Here is a 23,691-nt window from a genome sequence, read left to right on the forward strand (position 1 = left end):
CTTATAACTCTTGCAGACAGACTGCTACTTGGCTTTGTCAACAATGACCTATCAGAATTGCAGTGCAGTTTCAAACCGCAGATTGAAATACACGAAGGCCAGAGCAAGAAACAAAATTGTGACTTGAATAACACCTTCTCACTTCCATACCATCTTCTTGCCTCTATATAAATATTGGCATTCATCAAGGTGAATACATAGAGCATATTTGGTTGCCCAGATAAGTTCCTAAAGGCCTCACAACACTTTTGCATGGTCTGATCAGCCTTTTGGAGATGCTTTCTGATTTGGTGGCCAGTTCCACATGGGGAGCATGGCTGGGCAATGGACCTGAGGTCATTCTTTCCGTTAAAAAGGCCACAGCAAATGGCAAACAAGGAAGGAACTGAAAAGGTAACTAATTTTTAATATGCATAATCATAATAAGAAAAGTAGAAAATGTACATAATGAAATTCCAAATCCTGGTATCTCTATCTGTATTTATAACCATATCTGAGTATGCTATAATCCTAGATAGAAAAACAAATTTGTAAAGATATCAATTCTTATCATATGAGTTCATAGATTTAATAGAATTCTAATTAAAGTCGTTGAAGGTTTCTTTTGGAATTTAACTACACAATTTTATCTGGAATGAGCATGATTAACCAAGACATGAAAAGAAATAAAGTGGAGAACTTTTCTACCAGATACTAAAGTCTATAATAAAAATGTAATATTTCAGGCAGTCTGATAAGGGCACTAGAATTGAAAGATATAACAGGGAAGCAGTTCAGAAAGAAATTCTAATAGATTTTTAACATATGGTAAAGATCATGTCACAAACCAGTGGAGAACAAAGGATTCATTGGCAAATGGTGCTCAGGTAATGGGTTAGCTAGTTGGAATAAAATAAGATGATTGCTTCTATTGAGAGACTGTTTCCCACAAATATGAAGGCACCAGATTAATATACAAAACTTTTAAGGTGTTTATACAAATAGTTGAGAAAAACAATGAAACCACAATAAAACAATAGGCAAATAACTAGCCAGACAATTCACAAAATAAATTGAAATGGCCACAAAATACGGGAAAATGTTAAATCACAGTAACAGCCATAACAACCTAGCAATCGGTGACTATGAAGCGCACTGTGGCCAGCGAACCAGCCAATCAGGGGGTAGGGCTGGTGGCCCACCTTGCGGCCCCTCCCCACTGCTGGCCTGCCCCTGATCAGACTCTCCCACCCCGATCAAGAACAGGGCCTGTTGCCCTGGCCGATTTGGCTCAGTGGATAGAGCGTCCGGCCTGCAGACTGAAGGGTCCTGGGTTTGATTCCAATCAAGGGTACATGCCCAAGTTGCGGGCTTGATCCCCAGTAGAGGGCATGCAGGAGGCAGCCGATCAGTGATTCTCTCTCATTATTGATGTTTCTATCTATTTCTCCCTCTCCCTTCCTCTCTAAAATCAATAAAAAATTAAAAAAAGAGCGGGGCCTGTTGAGCAAATGCCCCCTTCCTCCCCCTCAGCTGCATCCCCCATCAGCCCACCCCCAATTGGCACCCCCACCCACCCCATTCAGGGGTGGGGCCAGTCATGGGGAGGAGCGGTGGGCCGGAATCGCATATTAATAATGGTGGTCTCTGTCTATTAGATTAAGGGTAAGAAATACTTTTAAAATGTTGTCCATATTTTCTAAAATAAGCATAGATACACATTATAATTAGAAAGAAATAAGCATTGCTATAAAATGAGACAGTCTTTTATAATGTAATTTAGAACATTATCTTCCAAAATATGTTGATTTTTAAAAAAGTGTCCTGCCATTATTGTAGATTTCATTTATCTAAAAGCCTCGTTTTAGTACCCACTTACATTTGTAAAGATGCAAGGCCATAAATTTAATTTGTGGTTAATGATGTATGAAGGTACGTTCTTATAGACATGGCTGAAATGGAAGAAGGGACCAATGTAACTACGTTTTTGAAAATGATTCTGATCCAAAGAAAGAAACTATTTAGAACCCTCTCATGTAATTATGATCACATAGCTTAACCATTTGCCTGCCATAAGCGTCTATAGACCAAAATAAGCATAGATACACATTATAATTAGAAAGAAATAAGCATTTCTATAAAATGAGACAGTCTTTTATAATGTAATTTAGAACATTATCTTCCAAAATATGTTGATTTTTTAAAAAGTGTCCTGCCATTATTGTAGATTTCATTTATCTAAAAGCCTCGTTTCCTAAACAATTTTAGAGAAACTAGTGGTCACTATACTTAGTTTTAAAGTGCAAGTAGCTCCCTTCTTCCACCGACGAAGCTCAGGTTTTCTGGTCTTTGCAAAGATGCAAAGTGTCTTTACTAAGAGGAAGCAGATTCAATGCTGCACTTTTTCACTCCCTACACTTAAAAACCCCTACTAGCACCTTTTTCTCAAATATATGAAGGGCATATTACTATTTTTGAAATATATAATTTCAACTGAAAATATTCAAGAACACCTGAATTGTGAGTAATTTATTTATTTTCATAATATTCATTGCAAATTTACTTTTTAAATTAAATTCAAAATATCGTGGCGTGTGGGGATGGTTTCCGTTTTGGATGCGTGGCAATTAACTGGTTAAACTTCACATGAATAAATGCTTCCCTGGATCCCAACAAGTTTTCCTGCCTCTCTCTTCCTTCCAAAAACATTAAAATGAAGTTCCAAGAGTATATACTTCTCCCTGTTTCTAATTAGCCCATTTTTGGTTCAGTTGGCAAATGTGACATGTGCAGAATGAATAGATCTCTTTCAAAGAGAACTGATGTGGGAGATTTTGAACAGTCTATGGAAGGTTCTGTGACCTTCAATAGGGTACGTTCTAGACTCTCAGATAGAAGCTGCCCAGCCACACGGCCCACATGTCAGACAGAGAGCTCCCACCACACATGTGTACATGGATCATTCCTCTCCCATCCCTTTCCTGCTGGCACTCGTCAGAGGTGCTGCTCCAAGTGCGGAATGCGGGTATAGGCAGCCATATACAGCGTGTGCATGGCTTTTTTGTCTGTTGGTGGGACGCTGGAAAATGGGTCTGGCACAGCTCATCTCTCTCAAATGCTTAAAGCCATCCTATCACAAGCCCAGAAAAACACAGCTTTTAGCTGCTTGGTACTGAAAAATTTCAGGCAAATTTCCAAAAGCCCTCAAAGCTAATGTTGAATTGGAAAAGAGCCAAAAACCTCTCTGGCATTAAATTCCCACTCTTTATTTTCTCCCTTCAAGTGAACAGTTGCTAAAACAATAATGTGATAATGCCACCCTGTGTTCCAAATATCTCGAAGCACCATCTTGTTAAGCTTCTTGGCATCCCTTTGAGACTAGTAGGAATTGAGCCAGCTGACTTACACATTTTACAGATGAAAAGGGTCAAATGTCTGTGCAATGACCATGTATACCTTATCACATAAGGTCCAAGGTCTGGATTTTGTTCTCAAAACAATGCCCAGTGTTATAGGAAAGGATCTGAAAAGCTCAGTGAGCATTAGAAAGGGCCAGGATATAAGTCTCACAGAGGATGCTGGGTGAGGAGTGGGGTATGTGAGAGGTAATAAACTGGTGAAAGTGATAAAAACATATCCCAGGAGGGACAACAAGGCATAGACTAGGCGTGTGGCCAACTAGAATCAGTGAGAATTGACATGTTGGCATGCACCGTTGGTAGAGTTAATGTGGCATAAGGGGCATCTTACAACAGCAGGCACAGTGGATCTGTTTCTTCTTTCTTTTTTCTTTTTTAAGTACATCTAAGCCCCCTTCCCATAATTACATATTCCACTGTTATGGGAGTTACTGCAAGGGATAGGACTCGACCCCCCACTATGAAAATAACATCTTTTCTGTGAATCCTGGCAATCTGGCTTGAACACATGATCTAAGCCAGTCACTGGGATAGCCCTGGTTTAGGGCTCTGAGTCTGAAAGAAAGTGTCTCAGGGAAGCAAGGCACATTTTAGAACTCCTCATGGCAAGGCAGGCACTGTCTCATAAGGTCAGCAGCACTCCAACCAGGCTGTCCCTGCGGTATGCCTTTGCCTGAGGTTCCGGCCAACCAGTTTCCTTTAGTGCCTCCTTGTTTTCTGAGCCTGATTCTCCAGCCTCCTTGTGAATTCAGGTAGGTAGCTGATATATTTTTAACAAATTCATTTTTAGCTGGAATGAACTAGGGCCAGGTTCTGTAGTCTGCAACCTGGAAGATTGAAACAAGCATGGCCAAGGTTGTAGAGGAGTGAACATTGAGCAGAGCTAGTAGTGCGTGTTACGTTTGTAGCAGCACGAACTACAAGTTTGAAGGAAGAATTCCTCCCAGGTAGAACAGAAGTCCAGATAGGGCAGAAATAACTATGGTAAGCGATCTAAAATGCATGCTTTGTCTTATTTTTATGTATCCAGTAGATAAAGTAGGACTCTATTTCCCAGTCACCCTTGCAGTTAGGTGTGGCATGTAACTGAGTTCAGTAAAAAAAAAGTGTGAACTGAGTGACGTGTGTGTCTGTCTGTCTGACCTAGCCCATTAAAATCTTCCATGTACACTGCTCCATTTCTTTTTCCCTTTCTGGTTTGCTTTAGGGTGAAAGCCATATATTAAAGGTAACCGAGCCTACACCATCCTGGGTTCTCTGAATGACTGTATGAAGGAGGGTCCATACATTGACCTGCTCATGGGTTCAGCACTGATACCTAATCAGGAAATAAACTCCTGTTGTGTTTGAGCTATTATACTTTGGGGGATCTATTTGCTACAGCATAGCCAAAATATACCATGTATAGTAAAAAATCTAGTTAATCAAGGAAATATTCAAATTCAGACAGGGCCAGAAGTAAGGTTGACTTGATGTTGAGCTCTTGAATTGATGGTCTACAGCTTCAGAATTTTTCCTGATTAGGAAAAGGACAGATAGACTCTCTAGGGTAGATCATGCAGCTACAGCTACACAGGTGAAAAGGATGCAAGCAAAAAAGCTCATTAGAGATTTGACATTCCTGAATAGAATCACATAATTTATTAGTTATCAGTAAATTCTAAAATTTTTTGTTTCTGTTTTATGCATTGACATATCTCCATGCTAGATTATAACCCTGATTTTGCTTCCCCCCCCCCTGCCCCCTGCCCCCCGAACCTGGATTTCCTTTCTCAAATAGGTCCAAGAGATGTGTCTTACTCTCCCTCCTGGGTGTGTTTTTCCCCCCAATCTCCCCCCTTTCTTAGTCCTCAAATGGGTGGTTTCTTGGAGGGTTTAGTCAGATTTGGATAGTCATATCAGTTCATCGAAACACCAGTGGCTTAAGTATGTATCTAATAAATGTTTGCTGAATAAAGAAATTATTCTTGTTTTCTGCTTTTAATGAGACAACATTTACTAATGTCTCCACCCATGTTCAAGTTGAAAGAGATCCCAGAGATCATCAATTCCAACCAGTAGACATACACACACCCTTCATCAATATAGAATCCCTTTCTGCAGGATCTCCAACACGGACCATTCAGTCTGTAAATGCATATTTCTGGTAATGAGAAGCTCATTGCTTTACGAAAAAGCCTATACCATTGAACAACAGCTCCAAAGTTTAAACAGTTGTTTTTTATTTTAAATTAAGAAAATTTCTCCATAAAACTTCAACTGATTGCTCAGCATTGGGGTTCCTTGGTGACCCCACATCCCAGTAGAAATTCTCTTGCCCAGGAGTCAGAAAAAATCTGTTTTTTAGCTCTACCTTTGCAGCTGACCAGCTATCTAACCTTAGGAAGTTTTTTCTCCTCTCCTGAATGAAAGTTCCCCAACTATTAAATGAGAGGTAGGAAAAAGATTATATTTAAGTTCATTGATAAAAAAAACCCAATATTTATGACAGACACCTATTACACATCACTAGATACGCACCTCCAGGCTAACTCTGATTCATTAGTTAACACAATTTCAGGAAGGCTACATAACCAGCCAAAAATGTATTATTATTTTTCCACCCATCATTCTTTATTTTCTCCACAGAGATTAAAAACAAAACAAAAGCCCTTCAGAGTCATAAAGCCCATATATAATGCTATCCTTATATTTGTACAGTCCCAAGACAGGCTAAATATACATGGGCAAGTGTGTATGACTTGTTCTAAGGCAGGGGTTGGAAACCTTTTTTCTGCCCAGGGCCATTTGGATATTTATAACATCATTCGCGAACCATACAAAATTATCATCTTAGAAATGTGCCTGCTATATTTGGTCAAACATTTAATTAACTCACCCCAATGCTTGGCAGGGCCAGACCAAATGATTTCATAGGCCTTATACAGCCCTCAGGATGGACATTCCCACCCCTGCTCTAAGGTATTGAAGCTTGATCTTCTTTTCTAACTATCCTCAAATTTAGGCTAAGTCTAAATTTGACCACTTCTTAAAATATAAAGATACTTATTTATAAATCATGGATAGTCAAAGGACATGTTTTCTATGCCAACACCATTATCTTCCCAGTACAGATCTGCCCGTCAATTCCAATTCACCCAAAATGAAACCCCAGGTGGAGAGATGTCTCTTTTTGACCATAGTGGTGAGATCACTGCATAATGTTAAATTTAAAATGGGTTTTTCCATCAAGAGGGGTCTTATTAATGGAGTCATGCTGTGTAATACAGTGTGTCATGTGCAGAAGAGCAGATGAGATGGTGTCAATGATCCACATAAGAATTAGCACAAGATCAATTAGGTAAAATGGAAATGGCCTGAATTCTTCTCCTAACTGCCCAACTAGATGTGTGCTTGTATTTCATGTGCTCCAGCTTGAGTTTACTTATGGGAGGGAGTCAGGTTCATTTAGAGGAACTGGCATTTGAAAGACTAGTTAAATGGAGAAAACCATGATATGCAGATTTATATCTTTCTGGAAGATATCCCAACTATTTGGAAGTCTTCCTTGGAAAGTCTTCAAGCTCTTTTCAGTTGTCTGAAACAGTTCAGCTTATGCCACAGTTTCTAGTAATATTTAATATAATTCTCCAATCAGTTAGGTCATATCCATTTAGGACCCACATGCACTGTAAAGTAGGAGTGTCCCTTGGGAGTACAATTCAGAGAAGGAAGGGACACTAACAGTAAAACATGACGACAGAGGACAGCAATCACTTGATGGAAATCTCTGTGCAGAAGCATCAACCCAAGATGATTCTTTATGAAGTTGGAGAACTGCCCTTGCGCACCTGATGTCAACTGAACCCTGCCCATAATGCTTATACTGCTAGAAACTCACTAAAACAAGCTTAGAATCCATTGGAACCAATGGGGGTCCTGCTTCACTGAAATAATCCAAAGAATCCCCATTTCCCTCTGAGAATCTACTCTTTGGGACCTTCCTACAACACATTCCACCTTTGGTCTCTACCCTCCTGAAACTGATCCTGTGGGAACTGTAGCTAGAAGAGCTGCTTCTGGTAGGAAGTTGTGGTGGGGCCAATGCAGCAGAAATGAGTCTGTGAGTATCTCAGATGTAAAAACTATTCCCCAAACAAGCGTATCTCTCTTGGTGTCAAGAAAGGTTGAAATCCATAGTAAGAATCACACCTGTCAATCAGTTCCCTCTATGTTCAGCAACCCTGAAAAGCATTGTAAATAGGGTGGTTTTCATTAACTAAATATGCCCTTAAATCCCTTGTAGCCAAAAGTTCTAAAACCTTTGTAAGGGTGTACAGACCACACACACAAAAGAGATCCATGAGCACATTTTTACTTTGGCAAGAAAAACAAAATGACACTCAACTAAATTTAACATTGCTCATGCACATCTGCTACCACCAGACTGTTATAGGAGGGAAAAAGAAAGAAAATAAATGTGAATTGCTCACATAAATAGTTCTGGATATTTTTCTATTGTTCAGATGATTTCAACAATGATTAAAAGGCCATCAAACCAAAACATGTTTGTGGTCTGTCATACAGCAACAATTTTTGGTTAAATAAATACATAGACAACCATATCTCAACTACACAATGTTATTTTAGATTGGTTTTATAGATGCATCACTAAAATATGTGTGGAAAAACAAGAAATATAAAACATTACACTTCTGATAGTATCATAAGTGAATCACATCTTTGAGAGACGGTGACAGAGACAAAGATTGCTAAGAATAAATTTCTGAATCAAGTGCATTTACCTCATTTCAGAATATAAAGCAGAGGCATCTTATCACATAAGCTGCAAATCCTCTAAATTAGAATGCTACAGTCTAATCAGCCAGAATGATTTGTCCAAAGTCCACCACCCGCAGGGAATGGAGACAGTTTATCATAAAAGAACAATCAAAGTTTTAAAATCAGAGAAGTGCACTCAACAGTATGTGAAAAGCGCTACTTATTCATATGTAAAAATCAAAGCATAATTATAAAATTTGGGGAAATTAAACAAAAAGAATTGGGATAATAAATCTACCTTTCACTCTTTTCAAAAACAGAGTTCTTTTAAATATTAACATCAATTAAAGAAATCATCAGTGGATCTATTAAGCAAAGCTGACAAAAATGTATAACAAGAACTCAAATTTAAATTAAGTCACTTCCTCCAAAATTTTACACTCCAGACAAAATTAACCCAAAAAACAAATGCCAAATTATTGAAGAGTTAAGAAGCAGCAGCAAATTCACTTGGAAATCCTATATAATAGAAATAATTCATTATAACTTTATATAAAGAATTAGGGGTTTAGCTAAGTAAATTACATATTATTATTGGTTTGTACATATGAGGGGAACTATTGAAGGAAATAAATTACATATTATAATAATATAAAAAGATAGCTTAATTAGACTTTAAAATAAATAGTTCAGCATAAATAAATGTTCCAAACCCCACAACAGGCCTGAGAAAAGATAATAATTTGTCAAATTATTTTTTATGACACTATATTCTCTTAGACAAATTTGAATAGTTAATTAAAATATCTACTGGGGGCATTCATGATAGCAATTCAAAGTATCTTTCTTCATTATCTGGGTGATATCATGAAATTACACTTTTGACAGTTTTAAAGAGAGTGTTAAAAGGTTTTTGAATAAACCATTTTTTATATTTCTTGTTTGAATAATTAAATTGGACTCTTTTGAAACTAATTACATATTTTCAATGATTCCTACAAGTCCTTCTGCAGTGGCCCATATCTAATAATTTTATTAAAAAATCTATCCTTACCACTTACTATAGTCTGTAGTTTATATATCATATATCAGTAAATTTAAAATTTCATAAGTCATCAAATATTCTCTATGTGTCCCGACATAGAATACCTAGACATTTTCTCCTTTGGTAATTGAAAGTACGATCAGCAGTTAGAAAGTCTAAAACTGTCCTTCCCAATGAGCAAAAATCAGAAACTACTTTCTAAAAGAGAGCCTTGTGTTTACCAAGGGCGACAACCTCTACATTTCAAACTATTTAATGTGTATGTGAAAATGCTATTTCCAAAGCAATTGCAAGGCAATTACTTTGTGGTGAATTAAAACAAAAACTCAGATACTCAAAATTCAAAGTGCCAAGCATCCACATACCAACATATACAATGAGAAAGTAATTTTTCAAATCACTGTACTAACACTTTCTAATATAATATTTTAAATGGTTAATCCTGAATTTAAAATCTAATGAAGGCCATCACTTTTTATAGCTTAAATTTACCCTGGCTTGGTTAAACTTTGGAGTTTCCTCTCTCTATCGGTAAAAATACTATTCACCTAAAGTAGGTGACAAGTGTTTATAAAACTTACACTGTCCGATTGCTTGCTGTGGTCACAGTCCCACGTCCTCGCATGCTGTCCAGACCTCTCCATGGTGCTGAACAGTTACTCTTGCCCATTTGAGAGGAAAGAGTTTATTGGAACCAGCTTTGAAAGAAATCCAGAGAGGGCTGGCCGCCTGTGTTAGCAAGTAAAGGTATCTGAAAATTTTCTGCAACACATACTACAAAGGAGAGGTTTTGCCCTTCAGTTATCAACCTCGATGCTCAGGCAGCTCAAAGATTCTGGGGCAGAAATCTTCAGGTATTGACAAAAGAGAGAGAGAGAGCTCTTGGGAGCTGGAGTTTGCTGATTTTTGTCAGTGTTTTTCAAATTAAAAAAAAACACATACAGAATACAGGGCTACTCAGAGAACAGAGGATTCCAGAAAAGTTCTTGGTCTTAATGCAGAAAAAGAGCTCCCATTAGTCCAAAGCAGCCAATTCGCTTCATCCTATCATAACATGCACTTTTTGATAAGAAATGAAATAAAGTTCACAATTCCACAAGCCACTGCACACACCATGTAAACAGATATGCATCCCTCTAGTCCGGCTCCTGTCTGTTGAAGACTATCGCAGCAGGCATCAGGCTCTTGCGGCTTTCACAGATTATCTCCTTTTGAGGCTGAAACGTGTAAAGAGCCACACGACACCCAATGATGTCATCTCTAAAGCAGGTCACAGTTGCTGCTGTATGTAGATGAAGTCCTTCCAGAGAGTGCTTGGCATAGTGATTTTCTTGAAAATCTACTTGTATTAAATAGCACAGTCTTCTATCAATATACTTAACCCTATCAATACAGTGTCATGAAGAGAAAATCAATTGATTGCTCACATATGCAGCAGAGTCTCTGTTTAATGTAAGATCAGCTCTGGCTCTGCTTTAGGAAATGAATAATGTAACCAACTCACGGTGAATACAGTGAAGAAGGGGTTTCCCCCCCACGGAGCTGTTTTGGGAACTAGAGGAATTGTCGAAACATAGAATCTGCTTCTAAAACATGACAGAATTTTTAGCAGGTTAAAAACAACTTACTCTTTTAAAAATCAATGCATAAAGATTACAAAATAAAAATGAAGGCAACTGTCTTCAACTCCTGACAACATTTTACTTAATGGAACTTAAAAAAATGTTTTATAGATGTTAAAAATATCTTACTATCTCTGAAAAATGTATGTTTTCAAATGTTGGTAGAAAACTTTCTTTAACTCATTATTTTTAGATGTTTTCTAGCTCTGAATAAAGTAACAATTCAAATTTTAACTACATTGTAACCAATCTGTACATGTAAAGTAATAGCATATATTACTTTATATATATATATGTAATATATATAAAATAATAATATATTATATATAATATATATATAACAATATATATTACTTTATAGGATGTGTAATAATGAGAAATGCCCATTTCCATTCTGTGTAATGTATTTCTTTTATCTTTCTCAGCTATGTATGACACATCATAATTTAGGATTTTTAGTCATAGCTGAAATTCCTGTCAGCTAATAGTTAAATCATCTAATTTTCATCATGCCAACTCTCAATAATCCTGATAGTCAAAGAGAAGAATAACTTTAATCTAAGCAGTGTTTATTGAATGTATCCCCTTTTCATAAAAACCAAAATGCCCTGTGTCTGGACCCATCTTCTGGCCCATAGTGAAATACTCCTTAGTGAGATACCCCATAGTGAGATGGCCCACAATGAGGTACCACACCAAGAGGTTTTGGCCTCCACGAAAAGGTGGCCCAGATCATTGGGATCTCAGTGGATCTGAAGAAGTGGAAAAAGTCCACCGAGTCCCTGCAGGCCAACCTGCAGTGGCTGAAGGAGTACTGCTCCGACTCATACTCTTCCCCAGGAAGCCCTCAGCCCCAAGAAGGGAGACAGTACTACTGAAGAACTCAGGCTGGCCACCCAGCTGATCGGACCAGTCGTGTCCATACGGAACATCTATAAGAAGGAGAAAGCCAGCATCATCACAGAGGAGGAGGAAAACTTCAAGGCATTCGCCAGTCATTGCATGGCCTGCACCAATGCCCAGCTCTTTGGCATCTGGGCAAAAAGAGTCAAGGAAACTGCAGAACAGGAGGTTGAAAAGAAAAAATAAAGTGCTGTTGGCATCTTGAAAAAAAACACCTTGAAATGGATCAAACCACAGATACCTTCCTTGAAAAGCGTAGTGCTCTGCCAAGTTTGTTATCAAGAATAAAAAATCTGAGGAAGAGAAAACTGAATTTCTATACAAACTCTGCCACTGAGAAAATTCTATTAAAACAACAGTACTTGTTTCGGAATTAGATCGGGAGAATTTTGCCTCCGCACCTCCTGAAACTATAGGTATGCAATGCTAAAACCTCAAAATTAAACCTTGAAAAATATTGAGCACCGAGAGGTCCTGGTCATGTAAGTGTCCTTACTAAAGCTGACGTTTTTTGCAATTTCTATAGATCAGTGTTTTCTATGCCTTCACAATAAGAAGATTGCCTAGAATATTTTTAAAAATGCAGAATCCCAGGCCTTTTCCCAGATAATTCTGATGCAATACATCTGTTGTGGTTCTGGAATCAGCATTTTTTAAGTTCCCAAAGTAATTCTTGTTTGGAAAACACTGTAAAAATTAATATATTACATTGTATACAATCATATAAAAATCCAAATCAGTAAAAATATTTATGACATTTGTCATGATAAAAGGCCGATTGTTGCTACATGAAGCATCCTGTGGGGGGGGGGGGGGGCTCTCATCTTCTCATCTCATCAGGTTTTCTAGGAAGAAGCACTTTCCTAAATACTCCTAGTCTCTGATTTCCACCCTTTAATGCTCTCCATGAAGGCGGAAGGAGTTAATTGGTTGAAGCCAGGGGTCCTCAAACTACGGCCCCCGCGGGCCACATGCGGCCCACCGTAAACATTTATCCAGCCCGCCGGGTGTTTTTGCCGTCGCTGTGTGCATAGGAATTTGTTCATAGTTTTTTTTAAACTATAGTCCAGCCCTCCGACAGTCTGAGGGACAGTGAACTGGCCCCCTGTTTAAAAAGTTTGAGGACCCCTGGTTAGGCAAAGGAACTCAGCAGCCCAGGATTATTCTCCCTCCATTTTTCTATGGGATCCACCTCCCTGCACAAGATCTGTGGGGGAGGCCGGCAGTTTTCAAGTGTGTCCTATGATTGGTAGGCTTCCCTAAATCCAAAGTTCAGTAGTAGGAAGCCCACTGGAGCCACAAGTCAGAGTTATTCCCTCAAATCCAGCTTTGACAGAAAATAAAGCTGAGATTTTGATATCACTTTGCCTAAATCTCTTGTCTTTCAAAATAAGTTCTGAAATTAAGAAGCTAAAAACAGTTACTTATTGACTCCCTAAAAGCCCATATTCTAACACTGTTATCCTGTTGCCAAGACTTGGTCTTTATTTACCCACTAGCCAGTTGCTGTAACAAGTTTTATACGTGATCTAACTTAATAAACTTTTCATTTGCATAATACAGCTCTATGTTACAGGCCTATAGAAAGGAGATAAAATTGCATAGGAAGTTTTCCAAATACATTGTTCAGCTCATATATGTTATTGAGTCATTTAAAAAAAAAAAAACCCCACCTCTAACACTTGGAATTTTCCTCAACAACTATTAACTCTAGGATAGTGTTTCCTGAAGTTTCCATGGATCAATAGTTCAGTAAGGTGTGACTCTTAATGAGTTTCATGGTCCGAGAAGCTTGAAAAAACATAAAATCAAAATACCCTTCCTGCCGATTGGAAATGTTTGTTAACTAGAAGGCTCTAAGGCAGTGGTTCTCAACCGTGGCTGCACATTAGAATCACCTGGGGATCTTTTTAAAATCCTGATTTCTGGGCCTCATCCTCCGGAAATTCTGTTTCTTTGTTACTAATGTTGTGGCTTCACCCCATAACAAAGAAACAGAATTTCCAGAGGATGAAGCCCAGAAATCAGGATTTTAAAAAGATTCCCAGATGATTCTAATGTGCAGCCAAGGTTGAGAACCACTGCTCTAAGAAGTCCTGAAGTAAATAAATTGGTTTACTTCACCCTTCCCCCAATTGCCATCCATCAATATCCTATGAAACTACTATTCCAACTACCACATGCTGGGAAATTCTGCTCTAGAAGATGTTTCAGCAGTCAAGTTTTTGTTAATACCTAAAGCTTCTATACAATTAATCAGTAAAATATCGAGTATTTCCTATAAGTTATCAGTGCATTTATGAGAATTTCCAACCATGGCTGGGGAATTATGTAAATTCTGCAAGGGTAAAGGTCGTATGTATTTGGGTGATCATTGTGCCTCTATTGTTTAGCAACTGCCCAGCTCAGATATTTGTTGAATGAGTGAATAAATAATAAAGACCCAACTCAGGGATATGAATAACCATGCCTCCTCTTGCCCCCTTCACACAAATATGTCTTATTTTTTTATTTTTTTACTTTTAATTTTTAAATGTATCTTTATTGATTTCAGAGAGGAAGGGAGAGGGAGAGAGAGAAACAGCAATGATTAGAATCACTGATTGGCTGCCTCCTGCACTCCCCCTACTGGGGATAGAGCCCACAACCTGGCATATGCCCTTGACCAGAATCGAACCAGGGACCCTTCGGGCTGCAGGCTGATACTCTATCCACTGAGACAAACCAGCTAGGGCAAGATGTCTTATTTTTAAAAAATAAAGTTTAAAAGAGCCTTATGCCAATAAACCAGGGGTAGGCAACTCCGGGCACACGTGCCAAATATGGCACGCCAGTAACTTCTGCTGGCACGCGAAACCCTCTCTTATAATCTTCCATTTACAATTGTGAATCTTTGTTCTCAGTGATGAATTTTGTTAAGTCATGTAATAGGAGTAGCCTGATGGATGAAAGTAGTAGCTCGTGCATATCTCTGAAGGTCACGAAATATAAACCTGATGTAAAATCTCTGTCATCAGTGATGCAGCAGCAAAAGTGCCACTGATAATATCAAACGGAGTCATAAAGTTTTCTGTTGGACTATCAGTGTACATGTAAACATTTAAAAATAAATGTATTTTTCATCATCATATACTGTGTTTTTGTCGCTCGAATGAATTTTATTATTTCTTCAAGGTTCTTCACATACATATACCTTAAGAGATATCAAATAGGTGTAACATGTTCTCAAAAAATTAGGGTTGGCACGCAGAAGAATTTCGAGTCAGATTTTGCTGGTTTTGGCAAGCACTCACAAAAAGGTTGCCCACCCCTGCAATAAGCTTTCCAGTTCCACCCCATCCAGTTTCTCTTTGGATCCTAAAGCAACTTTCATGCCCACCTAATGGATATCATGCCAATTTGTAACAATGACAGTGGATTTTGTAATAGAGGGTACACTCTGGGTCTAAACTAGGGGTTCAATACTTTATCTCATCTAAGCTGAAGAATAAAGACAGGACTCACGTGAGGACAAATGTGGACACTGGACTTGAGGTAAACTACAAAGAGAACAAGTTCTTTCTCCATGCTCTTTATCAAAATGGGGCACTTAATGCCTAGGTTTTTGAATCTATACTCACAGGTCAGTAACTCTGAGGCTGCTAAGGAGGATTTATTACATTATTATAGATGAATAAGTCAGATATCAAATAGCAAATTGTCAATTTTGTATATCATTCTGAACCCTGTAAATGCTCAATATTATCAGTGCCTCAAAAAAAAACATGCTCATTTTTAAACCTATCAAGAAAAATGTCCTCCAATCATTAAGTTAAAAGGATAATTATGAAAATAAATGTATACTATCACCCATATTCAAAGACATAAAAAGAAGAGTGTCTGTGATATAAAGATATTTTTATACATACATATATTCATTCAAACAGTTATATATAATTATATGTCACATAATATCATTTCTAAGACTTGTGAAGAGAAAACATTGGTTCTGTAAGTGCCTGGTTCAAAGAAAAATAGATCCAGTTCTGATCCACATATGATTCTATACTGCATTCCCTGAACCAAAATTTAAGACAAACAGACTAACAAAGAATTTGCTATTCAGGGGTCTGAGAATTGGGGTGGTCAGACATTAGAACTCATGGGGCTTAAGTTCATAACTAGCTGGGCATAATACTATAGCTTGGCTGTGACCTGGAAAATATAGGTTACTAAATTATTAGGTAGCACAAGGCTTACATTCTCTATAACTTTATAGCTTTCAAGATTATATTGGAACGGGTACCAGGGAATTCCTTTTGGGGCCTGAGTTCCCCAAAAAAACAAGTGCGACTTTGTAAAAATACTTTCTCCCTTCAGTCATTAGAATTTTCCTGATGTGTTTAAAGCCTGGAAATTGTAAATCTCAAAAAAAAAAGGAAATAAAACTTGAAGGTTAATGAAGGAGTTTGAATGTAGGTGCACAAGCACATTTGACAGATGGGCAGTGCTGGCTCTTGGTAGGATACTTGGGAAGATTTGGTGGGCCACCTGGATGCCCCTTGCTAACTACCCAGCTACTCTTGCTAAAAGCCAGGGCCACTCAATCAGTGCCATCGATATGAGGGCTCCACAGCCTTCTTTCCAGGTAATGGGGTCTTCAACTGGCCCAAACCACTGCCCTTGAACCTGCTCAGAACTGCAATTCTTCCTGAACAGGAGAGAAGCAAAACCTGGAGGCTGGGGTGTGCAGCTACTGGAATGGCACTTCCTGCACTGATTTGCCTGAGAGGTGAGGCCAAGTAGCCCATTCTCCCCACCTTGCTGCACATCCTCCCATGTCTTCTTCCTCAGTCAGAAGGGAGGAAAATGATCTAGGCTTGCTTTTACTAAGTACACAGAAGAGGCCACTCATTTAAAGGCAAAAGGATTTGTACCTGGTTTTACCTTTGGATCTTGAAAATTAGTCTTTAAAAGGAGCAACGCTAAAATAAATGCTTAGTTTATTACTTTTATAATGTGCAGCTCCAATCTCATAATATACATATACCTTCTGAATACACAGAAGTGTGTGTGTGTGTGTGTGTGCTCATATTCTATGGGATAATTTGATTTTCACGGATTCATCTGGTGAATCAGAAATAGGCACTGTGCCTCCCCAGTTGGAATCAAGTTAAAAATTCCACCTCTGTTCTTCACAACTGTTCCTCAGCATTTTGAACACATGGAGTGTTTTCTAAGAGCAGATTCAGAATGGGCTAACATTTATGGAGAAGCATCACGTGTCTTGTTTTACATACGTAGTGCCATTTAATCTTCACAGTGACTCTAACCCATCTCTGAGATGGTTGTTATTTCCAGTTTGCCGATGAAAAGGGACCTCTCAGGTGTTATGTCTTAGACTCACAAAAATAGTAGACAGCTGCTATTTTAAGTCAGGTGGTCTAGGGCCTTACTCTATGAGCCACACTGCTCCCTACAGGCCAGACCATAAAATATGGGGGACCAATGGCAGAAAGGGGGCATAGCCAGGAAGAAAGGCTGAGGTAGATGGAGCCAATCCAAGCCAAATGGGACTGAGAATGTCTCCAAACATTTCAAAGATTTTTCTGGATTTATCTGCAGGAGTAGGCTAATTATTTGTGAGAAGGTTACCAATCTAGTTTAGAATATATCATACTATACTTTCTTTCTATGATATCCTATGAGGCAAATTACAGATTTCTCAGAGCTGGGAACTAAAAGAATAAGTGTTTGGTCATATGAAATTGATTAATAAAGAGCACACAAAGCATTTTCCACTGTTCTCCTTGGTGCAATCACAATATTTTTAGTGTTATTTTATTTTTAATTACTTTTTTCTCATTTTGATACCTGCAGTAACAGTTATTATTCAAAATTGCTATTTCTTTTTTAAAATAGATACCATGCTCCTTTTCTTAAAAAAGAAATGATTTCAGAGAGGAAGTTGAGAGGGAAGGAGAAAGAGAAACATCAATGATGAGAACCATTGATTGGCTGCCTCCTGCATGCCCCCTACTGGGCAGCGAGCCCACAACCCAGGCATATGCCCTGACCGGTATCAAAATGTGACCTCCTGGTTCATAGGTCGACGCTCAACCACCTGAGCCACACAGGTCAGGCTCAAAATTGCTATTTCTAAAAAAATTTTCTGTTACCGCATGATACATTGTGGTATAATGGTACTTAATATGCAAATTGCTAATTATACTTAATATTATCTTCCCGCCTGTTGCTCTTTCAATTTGGCATTGAGCAGCTGAGGCTTGAGGTTTTAATCAAAGAGCATTAAATTAGGCAACTTATAAAATCAAGCAAGGATTCTCTTTTCAATTATTTAATTCACTATTTATACCTATTAAATTGTAAAGTAATCTTTAAAATTCATTAACTGATTGCCTCTTCCAATGCTTGACCATGTCTAAACAGTCTTTTTTTCAAGTGGCACAGTATGATAGAATAGGCAGCGTGCGGGCTCCAGTCAGATGTGTAGCCCAGAGCAAGTTAATTATATCTCTAAGTCTCATTTTCATCATCTGTAAAATGGAGATAATAATTATTCATATGGTCATTGAGAGGATTAAATTAAATAATCCACAGAAAGCATTAGTAAAGTATCTGGTATTTTTTTTAAAGATTTTTAAAATTGATTTTTAGGGGGGGGGAGAGAGAGAGAGAGAGAGAGAGAGAGATAGAGAGAGAGAGAGAGAGAAACATTAATGTGAGAACGAAACATCGATTGGCTGCCTCTCACAAGCCCCTCACTGGGGATCGAGCCCAAAACCTGGGCAGGTGACCGACGGGGTACACGGAACAATGCCCAACCAACTAAGCCACACCAGCCAGGGCATGGTGTGGGCTCCGCTCTTATCAAGATGATGGATTTGGGAGCTCATACTGAAACATTACTGTTGATATATATTGCAGAGCAGAACTATTCTTTTTATTTAAATATATTTTTATTGACTTCAGAGCGGAAGGGACAGGGAGAGAGAGATAGAAACATCAATGATGAGAGAGAATCATGGATCGGCTGCCTCCTGCACGCCCCACACTGAGGATCGAAACTGCAATCCAGGCACATGCCCTGACTGGGAATTGAACTGTGACCTCCTGGTTCATAGGTCGATGCTCGACCACTGAGCCACACCAGCAGAGCAAGCAGAACTATTCTAAATCTATATTAACCATTGTGCGTAACCAAAACAATCGGAGCAGAAGTATGTGAAAGACTTCATTCTCTGCTCAGCACACAGAGTCATCCAGGTCAGCTGGTTATTAGAGGAAGTGCATCTGTTTGTGACAGGCATAGCCAAGGTGGGAGCGCACAGAGAGCAAACACAAACTTTAACCCACAGGCACTGATTTCTGATATTCAGTGTCCGTCATTCACATAGAATCTTAAAAGCCTTTTAACTTTCACCTACTATTGACCCGCACAGAGAAGGTATCCCAAACACTCAATTTTCACATTGTTTTTCACTCTCAAATCAAGACTTAAATATAAACTATAGTGAACTCAACCATTTTCCAAGGTGGTTCATGCGCGCCCTCTAGTGATATACGAAGGGCAACTAAGACCATTCACTCCCCCCAAAAACTCTCTTAAAAAGTGCCGATTCACTAAGTATTCAATTTCTGCTGACAGCTAAAAATAGATTTTCTGCCACTGTTATTTGCACAGCTATAAACTCAACTTACTGCTCTCTCTTTAGAATCAACAACTAGATAAAACTGTTCATTAAAGAATACACAATGCAATCATCTGAAAACATTTCGAAGTAACCTTTGCGTGCTCCCAACGTGACTACATTATTTTGGCTGTTGGGAAGCCTTTTGACAAATGAGAATATTACAAAGTTGTTAAGGAATATTTTTAAAAAATAATACCCTTGGATAGTTACTTCATTTTTCTTCCTACCCTCTTCCAGTATTCCAGTGACTATTCATAAATTATGACAATGGCTAAATCTGCAAAACTCTACGTTATAATCACCTAATCATTTTATTTCCTACCACACTTGGTTGTGGTCGTTGTTTAAATAAAGACTTCCAGCAGGTTGTTCCACTCCTTAACTCTGTACCCAGGGATCTTAAACTGGTGGCCCTTGGAGCAAGTGTGGTCTGCAGACATGGTCTAGATATGTTTTAAATTTTCTTGTTGCCAACATTTAAAATTCTGGATTTCTGGCCGCCCCTGAAGAAAGAAGATGACTTTTGACAAGAGCCATCCTGTATCCCTACACAGCAACCCACTTCCAGGAGCTCCACGGGGCTGCCATTCAGGGGAGGCCTGTGTCCCTCAGTTAGCGCACTCGGCCCCCATCCGTCACACCGGTGACTTACCTGGCCCCTGTGGGCATTCAAGTTGTAACCTCTGAGTTCGTAATCCTTTTCAATACTTCCTGTAAAAGTTCTCTTTATAATCTTTACAACCAAACTAATCTCCTATGATATTAGCACCACAAAACACCACCAGAGGCACCGACTAAATGGAGCATGCTGTTATAAAGAAAAGGAAGGTACTCTCGATAATAGAGGAAGGCAAACACATAAAGGAGTACTTTAGGTTGATGTCTGAGGCATCATTTCCCTCAGAGTTGATACAGTTCACTCTGTGTTTATGAATCATGTATTCGTTTGGCGACAGCAAACCCTCACCGTGGGTTCACATTCAGCAAATAAGCAACGGACGTCCTCTGATCACAAGCCCTCCGCTCACATCCCAAGAGTGCTCTTGTGGAGCCAAAGCCCCCCGGTGATCAGGGGATTGGCCTGGCCCGTCAGACCACGGAAAGGAAAATGGCACTCACGGGTGTGCTGCTGTCGGAGAAGGTGTTCATGCTGACGGAGCTGCTCAGCTTGTCCGAGGACACGGAGGGCGGGGACGGGCACCTCTTCTCCAGGGGGTCCTGCCGCTGCAGGTACTCGCGCCACGCTCGCTGAATGCTACAAAAATAATAATAATAATAATAACAATAATAATAATAATAATAATAGCCTTGAAAAGTGCCTCTGTGTTACTGCTTGCTGTTCTTGCCCTCTGCCTTCACCATGTGACTATGCTCAGCCAGCCTGACAGAGGATGAAAGGCTCCTGGCACACAGGAGTTAATAATAGCAATAATAATAATAATAAAAACAGCACACGCACTGTCACTCCCCTGTCACAGCACACAGACTTAGACGGCACAGGGAGTCTGAAGGAAGAGGCTTTGGAGCCGGGGAAATGGCACACACAGAATGTGGCACAGAAATCAGAAGACCCGACTGTCTCTCTGTTTTACTGGTTTGACCTTCTCAGCCATGACTAAGCTAAATCAGTCCACAAGTATCAACTGAGTCAGAAAAAGTCATCCGTCAAAGTGAAACTGCTCTGTTCATGTAAATGTGCTTTGCTCTATGGAACACAAAATCTTTCCATTTCTCATCTTACATTTCAAATGAAAATAATGCACAGGCTGACAGAACACTTGCTCATTCATTCAGGACAGCACTGTGGAGGACTGTTCTGTGCCAGGGTCAGCCTGGGTTCTGGACGATGCAGTGGCCCTGCTCTGGGACAATATAGGCAAGAGCCCTGTGGTCACAGATTTTACAGACATAGAGAATGTTTGATAAAGAAAGAAATGGAGAAGAAAAAATATCTGAGAGCATTATGTACTACTCAGAAAATTAATGTGTGATTAAGTGGCTGCTTGAGATTTCATCTAAGGAAACTTTTTATTTTATTACTTTACTAGAGGCCCGATGCACGAAATTCGTGCAAGAGTAGGCCTTCCTTCCTCCGGCTGCCGGCACCAGCTTCCCTCTGGCACCCAGGACCCGGGCTCACCTCATAGCCCCAACTTTGTCTGGAAGGACAGAAGGATGTCCTTCTGCACATCCGGTCTAATTAGCATTTTATGCTTTTATTATTATTAATTATTTTTTATTGATTTCAGAGAGAAAAGTAGAGGGAGAGCGATATAGAAACATCAATGAGAGAGAATTATCGATCAGCTGCCCCCCACAAACTCCACACTGGGGATTGAGCCCACAACCTGGGCATGTGCACTACCCAGGAATTGAACCATGACCTCCTGGTTCATAGGTCAAAGCTTAACCATTGAGCAACACCATCCAGGCTCTAAAAAAACTTATTTCTTATGTTTAGTATCCAAAAAATGTCATCTTCTGCTCTGGGTAATAAAAACCTCTTCTTTTCATATATATTACTTCTAGCAGTCCAGCAGCCTTCGGGGGATGTCCACTTGCCAGCGGGATGTAGACCTAAGCTTCAATCAGACATCCTTAGCATTGCTGAGGAGGCGGGAGAGGCTCCCACCACCACCACTGTACTGGCAGCTATCAGCCAGGCCTGTGGCTGGGGTTACTATGTAGGATAGAGGCCTGGTGCACAGGTGGGGGCCAGCTGGTTTGCCCTGAAAGGTCTCCCAGATCACGGTGGGGGTCCCGCTTGGGCGCCTGGCCAGTCTGGGTGAGGGGCTGATGGCTGTTTGCAGCTGGTCACACCCCCTTCAGGGTTGGAGTCCCCACTGGGGTGCCTGGCCAGTCTGGGTGAGGGGCTGAGGGCCGTTTTTAGGCTGGCGGGCGACTGAAGCTCCCAGCCTCTTTCTTTTTCTTTCTTTTTTTTTTTTGTATTCTGGGATTTATTTCCCTTTTATAGCTGTCACTGGAGCTGAGAGCTGGCTCCAGCTCTGAGGCCGGCTCCAGCTCTGAGGCCATGGCTGGCTGAAAGCAGGGATCTGGGGTTTGTTTAGCTTCTATAATTAAAACTTTTTTGCTTCAGGAGCTCAGAGCTGGGCCGTGGCAGGCGGGGAACCTTGGCTTCCTCTATCACTGGAGCAAGCAAGTCTCATGTTCGCTTCAGCTGTGTGGCTGCCGGCCACCATCTTTGTTGGCAGTTAGTTTGCATGTCCTGCTGATTAGCCAATGGGAAGCGTAGCGGGTGTATGGTTAATTACCATGTTTGTCTATTATTAGATAGGATATAATTCCATTTATTATTTTTTTTAAATCTTTAATTTCTTTATTGATTAAGGTATTACATGTGTGTGCTCATCCCTCATTAATCCCCCCCACTCATGCTCTCACCCCACTATTGTTGTGTCCATTGATTGGGCTTATATGCATGCACACAAGTCCTTTGGTTGATCTCTCCCCCTAACCCCCCCCGCTCCCCTACTTTCCCTCTGAGGTTTGACAGTCTGATCGCTGCTTCTCTGTCTCTGCATCTTAGAAACCTCTTCTTTGTGAAAGCTAGGTGATTTTTTCCCACTTGGACTGGCTTGTAATCTTAGTGATTAACATCTAGATTTTTACAAGTGATCAGTGAACACAATCTGTCCTCTCCAGGGAGTGAGCTGAACATAAAGACCAAGTGTCAGGATTCAGCCTTTTAAAATAGTTGCACTAATTCTTTCACCATCTCCTCTAGACTCCCGGAAGCATCTGATCTTCTATAATTCTTCCACCTACAACTGAAGTCATTAAAGTTGTTTCTGTATAAACAAACTGATTTTCTTTCATTTGGCTCGAATGTGTCAAAGATGATCAATTTTCAACAGTCAGAGAATATAAAGAACACAAAAAATGCTACCACCTTATTGAGTGTGTCTGTGTTCCCTAATTTATTAAGGCTCTGCGAATTACAATGCTCAAGGAAAAGTCCTGAAGCTGCAGTGAAATGATACCTTGGTATCCGAGGCCAACTTCTCTGAAACTATGAAATTTAACTCTCAGGGGCCCTTACTTACTTAGAGGCCAGAAGCTTCTGCTAGAGCCTACAAGGTTCTTCATGGTTTATATAAAATTGCAAAGGTAGATATGTTTTAGGCTTTTTTTAAAAAAGGGCCCTCCGAATTATATAAACTTTAGGTCCCATTAAAGTAGGATCTGACCCTGGTGTGGGTTCTAGGTGGTCACTGTTTCATTATGTGATACATCCTTTGTTATTTTTC

The 23,691-nt window shown here is 39.6% G+C and overlaps 1 protein-coding gene and 1 pseudogene across 1 annotated transcript in view; one reads left to right on the forward strand and one right to left on the reverse strand.

Moving 5' to 3' along the window:
- The first annotated feature begins 1,901 nt into the window (after positions 1–1,901).
- LOC102760286 lies at positions 1,902–11,933 on the forward strand (annotated as a pseudogene).
- Positions 11,934–20,512: 8,579 nt separating this feature from the next.
- IQCJ (IQ motif containing J) overlaps positions 20,513–23,691 on the reverse strand; it is a 162,530-nt gene continuing 159,351 nt past the window's right edge. Inside the window, exon 4 of the mRNA XM_015565385.1 lies at positions 20,513–20,678. Coding sequence (XP_015420871.1) covers positions 20,513–20,678 — 166 coding nt within the window. The remainder of the gene's footprint in view (positions 20,679–23,691) is intronic.

The sequence above is a fragment of the Myotis davidii genome, unplaced genomic scaffold, assembly GCF_000327345.1.
Source record: "Myotis davidii unplaced genomic scaffold, ASM32734v1 scaffold570, whole genome shotgun sequence".
NCBI lineage: Eukaryota > Metazoa > Chordata > Mammalia > Chiroptera > Vespertilionidae > Myotis > Myotis davidii.